The sequence below is a fragment of the Carcharodon carcharias genome, chromosome 11 (assembly GCF_017639515.1).
Source record: "Carcharodon carcharias isolate sCarCar2 chromosome 11, sCarCar2.pri, whole genome shotgun sequence".
Taxonomy (NCBI): domain Eukaryota; kingdom Metazoa; phylum Chordata; class Chondrichthyes; order Lamniformes; family Lamnidae; genus Carcharodon; species Carcharodon carcharias.
In genome coordinates, this window is record NC_054477.1 from 6,981,843 (window position 1) to 6,992,629 (window position 10,787).

Sequence of the window (10,787 nt, forward strand, 5' to 3'; positions counted from 1 at the left end):
TGGTAAAAGTGGAGACGATCAATAATTTCAAAAGGAAATTGGATGGACACTTGAGGGAAATAAACTTGCAGGGTTACAGTGGATCGAATTGACTGGATTGCTCCACAGAGAAGCCACCATGGACTCAATGGGCTGAATGGCCTCCTGTCCCATTAGGACTGTGATGCTTTCTGTGACATGTCTGCTCCCTCCCTCTCTCTTGTTCCACTTTCTCTCTTTTGTCTCTCTTTCTGTAAATTTCTTTTTCTCTTTCTTTCTTGCTCCATTGTCTGTCTTTCTCTTGCACGTTCCACCTCTCTCTCAATTTAGTCATTCCCCACAGCTTTATGTATATAGTTGCTTTCCCTCTTTTCATAATTCCTTCATAAACTCTTTCCAAAGAATTTATTTATTCTCATTTTGAACACTTCACTTGGTTTTGTGTCCACTGCCTGTTGGGGCTGTGAATCACATTCTCACAAGCCTTTGTGTGAAGCGCTGCTTCCAGTGCTGGCTGTGCCTTTCAATTTCCCCAGCCAAGTGAAGAGATTTTTTTGCAAATTTCACTGACTGCTCATATCCCTCATTGCCCTCTCCTGTTCTCCTCCTCCTCTCCTGGAATTGTTTACCCAGTTTCTGAATGTAATAGGTTCATCCATTCCAGACATGTTGCTGGATATCAGGTAGGAAGCCTGGGTTCAGTTGTGCAGTGTGCTGGAGACTCCTCTCCTGCCCCACCTTCTCTCTGTGGGACTGGAGATTCCTCTCTCCCCTTCCCCTCCCCAGCCGCTCCTCTCTATGGAACTGTCAGAGGAGGAAAGGAGAAAGTTAGCAGTTTGATTTTCAGTGTAGCAGACCAATTGCTTTACATAGTGAGCAGCATCAACCGGGGGAGCACACAGTAAGTCTCATTCTATCCCGCATCCACTTCTGATTCTACAGAAACGTCTTTGACCAAAATTCCTTGTAAATTTTTGGGGAGGGTAATGACCAGTTTGCTGTGTTACTGAGAGTGGCATTCCTGCTGTCTCCCAAAGTGGGAATCATGCAAGGATTTGTTTGAAGGAAATCTTGAGTGTATGAATAGTGTTCCGGAGTAAAGACAAATAACTAATTGTTGCAGGCGGGGTCATTGATGCCCAAGGTGGGAAGTGAAACCTTCACCCCTTTGTCTAAGGCTGGATTTGACCCCAGGACCTAGAAGATGAAAGGTCAGTTTTTGACCTACCGATATTGGGCCAAGTACAGTGATCTATTTGAAGCTTTCCATTAAACATTGTTTTTGCTTTGGCTATTTTTGTGGAAGCGCTGAACTCTACTCACATTGCCCTAAGGTCACCAGATATTTCTGTTTTCTTGAATTAAAAATGATTCATTTGATTTGAAAATATTTCTTATAACAAGTTAGTTATGTGAGATGAAACCCCTGAATCAGAGCATAAGAAATAGGAGCAGGAGTGGACCATTCAGCCATTGATCCTGCTCTGTCATTCAGTGTGATCATGGCTGATCATCTGCTTCAACTCCACTTTGCTTTGCACTCCCAATATCCCTCGATTCCCTGAAAGATCAAACATCTGTCTATCCCAGCCTTAAATGTATACAGCAATGGATCATCCACAATTTTCTGGGGCAGAGAATTCAAAGATTCGCAGCTGAGTGAAGAACTTTCTTTCATCTCAGTCCTAAGTGACTGGCCCGTTATTCTGAAACTGCCCCCGTGTTCTATATTTCCTAGCCAGGGCAAATGTCCTTTCAGTGTCTACCTTGTCAAGGAGAATGTTGTATGTTTCACTTGTATGTTCCCTTCAGTGTCGCTGGGTCAAAATCTTGGAACTCCCTCCCTAACAGCACTGTGGGTGTACCTACACCACATGGACTCCAGCAGTTCAAGAAGGCAGCTCACCACCACCTTCTCAAGGGGCAATTAGGGATGGACAATAAATGCTGGCCCAGCCAGTGACAACCACATTTCAAGAACAAATAAAAAAAATGTTTCAATGAGATCACCTCTTATTCTTCCAAACTGCAGAGTATAAGCCCAATTTATTCAGCTTCTCACCATAGGCAAACCCCCTCATCCCAGGGACCAATCTCATAAACCTCTGCTGTACTGCCTCCAATACAGGTATCTCTTTCCTTAAATTTGGAGATTAAGACTGCACACAGTACTCCAGGCATGGTCTCTCCTAAGTCCTGTACAATTTTAGCAAAACCTCTTTGTTCTTGTACTCCAGTCCCCTCGCAATAAAGGCCAACATGCCTTTGCCTTCCTAATGGTTTGCTGTATCTACATGTTTTGTGTGTTCCTTGTATGAGTATACCCAAGTCTTTCTGAACACGGCCAGTATGGTGAGGTCTGACCGAATGGCTTCCTTCTGTGCTGTAACCATTCTATGATTCCATTATCCACATTTACAAGTTTCTTGCCCTTTAAAAAGTCTGCTTCTCTATTCTTCCCATCGAAGTGAATAATCTCACACTTCCCTACCTTATACTCCATCTGTCCCTTTGTTGCCCACTCACTTAAGCTGCCTACATCTCTTTGCAGCCTCTTTATGTCCTCCTCACAGCTTGCATTTCCACCTAGCTTTGTATTATCAGCAAGCCTGAATACATTACTCTCGGTCTCTTTGTCTAAGTCATTAATATAGATTGTAAATAGCAGAGGCACCAGCACTGATCCTTGCAGCACTCCATTAGCTTCAGTCTTCCAACTCAGGGGTAAGATGTCCAAAGCTTGTCAGTGCTTAAGTGTTAAGCATCTTTTATGGTTAATTCAGATCAGTTGTCCTGTCCTCAGCTTTGTCTTAGGTCTTTAGTGTCATCATGTGTGGCTGAAGTGTGGTACAGGGGTGAAATTAAAAAAGAAAACAGGAAAGCAAAGAGAGGCTATGAAATAATATTGGCAGGTGAGATCAAGGAAAACCCAAAGATGTTTTATCAGTACAGTAAGAGCAAGAGGATGACTAAGGAAAGAGTATGGCCAATCAGAGATGTACAAGGTGACCTGTGCGTTGGTGCTGAAGATGTGGGCAGGGTTCTTAATGAGCATTTTGTCTCTGCCTTCACTATGGGGAGGGATGATGCAGACATTCTAATTAAAGAGGAGGATTTGTGAAGTATTAGATACAGTAAGCATAAAGAGAGAGGAAGTACTGGAGGGACTGTCATCCTTGAAGGTGGATAAGTCACCAGGATCAGATGGATTGAATCCCAGGCTGTTAAAAGAAGTCAGGGAGGAAATAGCGGATGCCCTATGGATCATTTTCCAATCGTCACTAGGTACAAGCAAGATACCAGAGGATTGGAGGTCTGCGAGCATTGTACCATTATTTTAAAAGGGTGCGAGGGATAGGCCAACTTGGCTGATAGGCAAATTATCAGAATCAACTCTGAGAGCCAGAATAAACTGTTACTTAAAATGGAACGGATTAATCAAGGGATTAGTCAGCATGGTTTTTGTTAGGGGAAGGTCGTGTCTTTCTAATTTAATTGAATTTTTTGAGGATGTGACAAGGAGCATTGATAAGGGTGGTGTAGTGGATGTTGTCTACGTGGATTTTAGCGAGGCACTTGGCAGACTAGTCAGGAAAGTGAGATCCCATGAGATACAGGGGAAGAAGGCGAGTTGGATCCATATTGGCTCAGTGACAGGAAACAAAGGGTAATGGTCGATGGATGATTTTGTAAATGGAAAGCGGTTTCAAGTTGCGTTCCACAGGGCTCAGTGTTGGTTCCCTTGCTGTTTGTATATATTAAGTATTTGGACTTAAATGTCAGGGGCATGTTTAGGAAAATTGCAGATGACACAAAAATTAGCCATGTAGTTGAATGTGAAGAGGATAGCTATCGACTCCAGTATGATATCAACGATTGAGTGAGTGGAAAAGTGGCAAATGGTATTCAATCCAGAGAGGTGTGAGGTAATGCATTTGGGGAGGGCAAACAAAGCAAGGGAATACACAATAAATGGGAGGATATTGAGAGGGGTAGAGGACGTGAGAGACCTTGGAGTGCATATCCACAGGTCCCTGAAGGTGGCAAGGCAGGTGGATAAAGTGGACAAGAGAGCATATGGAATGCTTTATTGGACGAGGTATTGAATACAAAAGCAGCGATGTAATGATGGAACTGCATAAAACGCTGGTTAGGCCACAGCTGGAATTTTATGTACAGTTCTGGTCACCACGTTACAGGAAGAACATAATTGCTCTGGAGACAGTATAGAGGAGATTTACAAAAATGTTGCCAAGAGCTTGAGAATTGCAGCTATGAGGAGAGATTGGATAGACTAGGGTTGTTTTACTTAGAACAGGGGTGACCTTGTTACAAAATTGAAGTGCCTAGATAGACAGGAAGCACCAGTCTCCCCCCTGTGGAGAGGCCAGTTACCAGGGGGCACCGATTTAAGATGATTGGCTGAACGGTTAGAGGGGACATGAGGAAAAACTACTTCACCCGGTGGGTGGTGGGTGTCTGGAATTCGCTGCCTGGTTTGGTGGTGGAGGCCGAAACCCTCAACTAATTTTAAAAGGTACCTGGATCTGCATCTGAAGGTGCTGTAACCTGCAATTCTCTGGACCATGTGCTGGGAGGTGGGATCAGAATGGACAGCTAGTATTTTATTTTTTCTTTTTCAGCCAGCACAGACATGATGTGCTAAATGGCCTCTTTCTGTGCCATAACATTTCTATGGTTGATGCACATTCCTCTCTCTTCCCACAGGGAGTTAAATCGCTCCGATTCGGAATCCTCCATTTCTCAATCCAGTGATCAGCAGCGCCTTTCCAACTCCTCAGGATCTCCCAGCACCCTCCTACACAGTTCTGGATTAAGGTCTATCCCATCCAAGCCTACCTCCCTCCTTAAACTGACAGAAGAAGTCACTCCGACCCAGAGTGTGGCCTCGGACTCCAATGCCCCCACCCCGGACGGCAGCAGCAGCAGCAGCAAGCAAGCCGACTCGCTGAGCAGCACGTGCTCCGAGCACATCTCGGACAGTCCCCTAGCGGGCAGGAAAGCCCACCTGAACCGGGGCCTGGAGAAATCGGCCAGCCTGGGGGAGATCCACCGGGGCACGGAGGGCTCAGCCCTCAGCCCCTCCGAGTCATCGCGGTCCCTCAGCCCCACGTCCACCGATCCCGAGTCCACAGTAACCGAGGGGAAAAATGGCATCAAGGGCACCAAGATCCCTCAACTGGCCTCCAAAAAGTCCCCGGTGGAGGAAGACAGCACGTCAACAGGTGAGGAGACAGAGCCGAACCCCGGCAAAAAGAAACCAGGATTTAAGCTGTTCAAGAAAAAGATCAAGTAAATCCAATCGATTGGGGAGACGGGCTTTCCAAACAGGAGATCTGCCTAGAACAGAACTAAGTGAGAGGGAAGTAGAGACCCAACATTTCAGGGACTCTGTTTATCCTTTGGTCAAGCTTTTTATTAGAGCTCTTTGTCCCCAGGGAGTGGATTTTATTTAATCTTATTTATTTTACAGACTGGTGTTCCTTATTTCTAAGCTTCCCCTGAGTTAATGAGGGGGAAATGGTGCGAGGATCCTTTGCTTCCTGGCCCCTCTCTTTCTATCCTGCTGCATGTCTTCTCTTCCAGCGCCTGAGCTGTATCAGGGCAGCATGCACACGCAACGCTTCTGCAAAAAAAAAAATTTAAAGTTTCAAAAAAGTTCCTCTGGTAGGTCTAATTAAGGTTTTAAGATGTCGAGATGTTTATCACATCTCCAAAGGACTGAGTTACAAAGCTTGTAAATGTGCCGGTTTATCTGCACCTTTAGTAAGTGACCTGGGACGAGAGTCGCGCTCATCCTTAGAGGGTGGATCTTTCCTTTCTGTCCATTTTCTACTGTTGGGTCATCAGTTTGTGGCCAGTACACAACGTGGCTCTGTGCAGTCACACTTGGTTGAATAGCTGGCCGTCTGATTAAAAGAGAATGTGATCAGTAGCTTGCACTGGGGCCGATTATTGAATATGCATTGTACTTGTGAACAGACTAACCTGCCCAAGCAAAACCCAGAAGGATTCAGCTAATCTAGCTTGCTCCGTCAAGAGTGCTCACATGATTACTCCAACATGGACATGTCTCCATCACCCATCCACCACATTGATTCCCTACTTTGCAAAACATTAGGGCTGGGATTTTGGACCCACTATGGGGGATGCAGCGGGTCAGCCAAAAGTCCATTGACTTTGGGTGGGACTGGATGATCCCAGCGGCGGGCGGGCCGAATAGGCTCTTATTCTGAAAACAAAACAAGCAGGGTCATTAATCTCTCTAACTCTTACCCTCCCTGTACAGTTAATCTCTCTAACCTCTCTCTTCCTGTGCAGTTAATCTCTCTAACCTCGCTCTCCCTGTACAGTTAATCTCTCTAACCTCTCTCTGCCTGTACAGTTAATCTTTCTAACCTCTCTCTCCCTGTCCAGTTAATCTCTCTAACCTCTCTCTCCCTGTGCAGTTAATCTCTCTAACCTCTCTCTCCCTGTGTAGTTAATCTCTTTAACCTCTCTCTCCCTGTGCAGTTAATCTTTTTACCCTCTCTCTCCCTGTGCAGTTAATCTCTCTAACCTCTCCCTGTGCAGTTAATCTCTCTAACCTCTCCCTGTGCAGTTAATCTCTCTAACCTTTGTCTCCCTGTGTAGTTAATTTCTCTAACCTCTCTCTCCCTGTGCAGTTAATCTCTCTAACCTCTCTCTCCCTGTGCAGTTAATCTCTCTAACCTCTCTCTCCCTGTGCAGTTAATCTCTCTAACCTCTCTCTCCCTGTGCAGTTAATCTCTCTAACCTCTCTCTCCCTGTGCAGTTAATCTCTCTAACCTCCCTCTCCCTGTGTAGTTAATTTCTTTAACCTCTCCCTGTGCAGTTAATCTCTCTAACCTCTCCCTGCAGTTAATCTCTTTAACCTCTCCTTGTGCAGTTAATCTCTCTAACCTCTCTCTCCCTGTGCAGTTAATCTCTCTAACCTCTCTCTCCTTGTGCAGTTAATCTCTCTAACCTCTCTCCCTGTGCAGTTAATCTCTCTAACCCTCATTCTCTCAATCATGTTAATCTCTCTAACCCTCACTCTGTCCTATTAATCTCTCCAACCCTCACCCTGTCCTGTTTATCCCTCTAACCCTCACCCTGTCCTGTTTATCCCTCTAACCCTCACTCTGCCCTGTTAATCTCTCTCACCCTCACTCTGTTCTGTTAACCTTTCTAACTCTCACTCTCTGTCCTGTTAATTTCTCTTACCCTCACTCTCCCTGTGTTGTTAATCCAGCTCCTTTGTTTAAAGATATTAGCTGATCAGCTTGAAATCCATTTTTAGAACCCATCACTGAGCACACAGTGTATACACTCTCCTAACTCCTCACTGACAGTATAAAGATTGTGAAATGTCAGAGTTAACCTCTCACAAGCATTAGCTTCACCCGTCTGCCCTGGTAGCTACTAAATCCTTGAATATTTTAAATCCCTAACACATTGTTTCCCAATCTTCCAATTTATTCCTTGGAATTACTTTCTCTTCACATGGCCATGCTAATTTATTTAAAAGTATTCTGCTGTGACCAAACTCCATTCAGCATGTGAACATTGATATCCTGAGCTCAGCAGTAATCCAAGGGAGCCTGGTCATTGCAGAGATCCCAATACCAAAGGGGTTGCCTGTGATCATGCCAGGGTTCGTCTCATCAGTCCATTAAAATCTTCGGGGTTCCTACCCAAATATATAACCACAAGATTGTGCTTAGTAGAGTTGGCCTGACAGTGTTGGCCCTGGTGTGTGTGTGTGTATCTGTATGTGTTGCACTACGAGGACTGCACCAGATGCACGGTGTCACCAGGGTATGCAGTGGTTCTGTAGTGGGTGTGTGCAGTCTGACCTGGGCTGTGTTTGGGCATTGTGCTGTTGATTCTGTGGAATCTCAACCCTTTGATCATCAGTGAGTTGAAAAACCAACTCTGATGCTCAGATAGATTCACAGGAGATTTGAGGTCAACTCTGACCTAAACCCTGTATTTCTGGATCATGTATAAAGAGTTTGAGTTTAATTTGTGCCTGATGGATGAATTGGCTCGATAAAGAGTGAGACAGACTGAATCACTGTACTGTGGGATGAGAGAAGCTGGGAGTGGGACTGCAATCAGCTCTGAACACAGACACGTTGAAAATATAATACACCTTTAGTGTTCAGATGTTGGGTGTTTGTCAAGCATGTTCCCTGGGAAAACTTTAATCCAGTGACTAGCTCAGGCTGGTGCCCATGCAGTGATCACATCTGGGAATGCTGTCATCCGGCTAACTGGTCTCCGGTCAGACAGTGACCAGAAACTCTATCAGTATTTTATCCATGTGCCAAAGCACTGTTACTGTTCAGTGTTGAATGACTTGCTCTGTCATGGGATGGTGGAGCATTGCCAAAACACGTTAGCCCTTGTGGCCTGTGATTATAGAGGCTGCTGTGCGCAACTGTCAGGCATAGTCCTCGTTCACACAGTTCATTCACAAGCGAGGTGTGGGGAGAATCCGCCGGTGGCTGTTAGCTTTGTATCAGTGCATGCTGCAATGGTGACTGCATGGAGAGGGGCAGCTTTCATATAACTGCTCTACTCATTATCCAGTTAGTGCTTTTATAGTCACCCAGTCTGCTCTGTCCAGGCCCAGCATTCCTGTCGATTCCCACTGTGGCTGGGCTGGGGCGGGTTGGAATTTAATCGGAGTTGAATGCGTGACCAGCTGCTGAGTTTATTTGGCTCCAGCCACGCTGTAACCAGCCTGAAGGCATTCTTTTTGCTCAGTGCTTATAAAATTAATAGTCTTAAGGGCAGTGATGATCTTTGCCCTGCCTTCTCCGTCACCCACTCTCTCCCCTGCACCGTTTCTCCTCCCCCATCATCCCCCCCCCCGCCTCTCCATCGCTCTCCTGTCCTTCCTCCGCCCCCCCATCGCCCCACTCTGCCTCCTGCTATGCCCCCATGTCATCTCCCGCCCCGCCTTCTCCCCCCGCCGTTCCCCTCACCGCCCCCCCCCCCGCCGTGTCCCCCCTGCCTGCCTTCTGTCCCTCCCATCTGCCCCTCCCCGCCATCTGCCCCCCCCTCTCCATCCACCCCTCTTCTTTGCCATTCCCCACCCCACCCTCTGTCCCACAGCACCCCACCTCTCCCCACCCCCATGCTGGCTGATCTGTGCTGGAATATATTTGGAGACCATTCTGGGTTGTTTGTTTTTTTTTTTCTGACTCCCTCCCCCCCTCGTGAAGTTTGAAGCCGGCCTGTAAATGCCGTTTGTGCAAGGTGCTGATGACCATGATTTGTGTGTGGATTCTCTAACTGCTGTGCACTGACCATTGGTAGCTCTTGTGTTTGTGTTGAATGTGTGGCATGCCTGTGTCCTGAGGGGGCCTTACTTTTAACGGAATGATGCTGTGTGTAACTGATCGAACCAATCATCTTCTCAACTATGAACTGGTCGTCTTTATTTTATTTTTTTATAAAGCGAAAGTGTTTTCTTTTGTAGATAATGCTGAATTTTGACCCGGATTCAGTTTTGGGTAAAGGAGGGTGTGTGCAGTTCGCATGCATTTGGTTAAAATGGGCTGACCTATTTCAGTGTGTCACTGTTAGCTGCCTTTTGCAACACACGGGCCGTAACTCCGGCACACTGAAGCCATCTAAAACCCATCACAACTGTCCTGTCCTGTATGTATTTTCAGTTCAGATTCTGTCCTTATGACCTGCCCTGGGAGTGTTTGATGGGGACAGTGTAGAGGGAGCTTGGCTCGGTATCTAACCCCGTGCTGTACCTGTCCTGGGAGTGTTTGATGGGGACGGTGTAGAGGGAGCTTTACTCTGTATCTAACCCCGTGCTGTACCTGTCCTGGGAGTGTTTGATGGGGACAGTGTAGAGGGAGCTTTACTCTGTATCTAACCCCGTGCTGTACCTGTCCTGGGAGTGTTTGATGGGGACAGTGTAGAGGGAGCTTTACTCTGTATCTAACCCCGTACTGTACCTGTCCTGGGAGTGTTTAATGCTGCCTCTAGGGTGTAGAGTGAACATACACTCTCACTCTCTCACATACACAATCTCTCACTCTCATACTCTGCATGCATACACACACACACCACAGTTTGCGCGCATACTCACACACACATTCACATGCACACACACACACACACACACACACACGCTCTCACACGCACACACTCACATGCACACACACTCTCACACGCACACACACTCTCACACGCACACTCTCTCTCTCTCTCACACACACACACACTCACATACTCTACACTCTCACTCACATGCACACACGCACTCATATCCCACACGTGCACACACTTTCACGCATGCACGCACGTACACTCACACATGTGCACACTTGCACATACACATACGCCACACTCTCTCACACACACACACATATATACACACACTCATGCACACACACACACTGGCACTCATACTCTACACTCTCTCTCGCACGCACATACACACACGCTTACACTCACACTCACAAACCTCTCTGTTGGACAGGTCGGAGTTTCCAGAGATTTGAAAGTTATCTTGCTTTGTCTCACAATATGAGATTATTCGTCTCAGAACCTTCCATGTTCCTGAGCACCAGAGCCATCCTAAGACGGTCACTCTGCTCTGTCTCTTAACCTGCTCAGGGTAAGTAAAGCCAGTATGTACTAAAGATCCAATTGGTTCTTGGAATCAAGAAGGTCTGTTAATATCCCTAACTCCCTCGGTACCAGTCCGTTTGCTGCCCTGTATATTGCATGTTTGGGGAGCTCAACAATCTCAGCAT

The 10,787-nt window shown here is 46.4% G+C and overlaps 1 protein-coding gene across 9 annotated transcripts in view; it reads left to right on the top strand.

The window, feature by feature from the left end:
* The window catches only part of stim1b (stromal interaction molecule 1b), a 163,696-nt gene extending 154,705 nt beyond the window's left edge, over nt 1-8,991 (top strand). For all 9 annotated transcript variants that reach the window (XM_041199071.1, XM_041199075.1, XM_041199072.1 and 6 more), the window contains one exon: nt 4,708-8,991. In XM_041199071.1, coding sequence (XP_041055005.1) covers nt 4,708-5,296 — 589 coding nt within the window. In that variant the 3' untranslated portion in view covers nt 5,297-8,991. The remainder of the gene's footprint in view (nt 1-4,707) is intronic.
* The last annotated feature ends 1,796 nt before the right edge of the window (nt 8,992-10,787 follow it).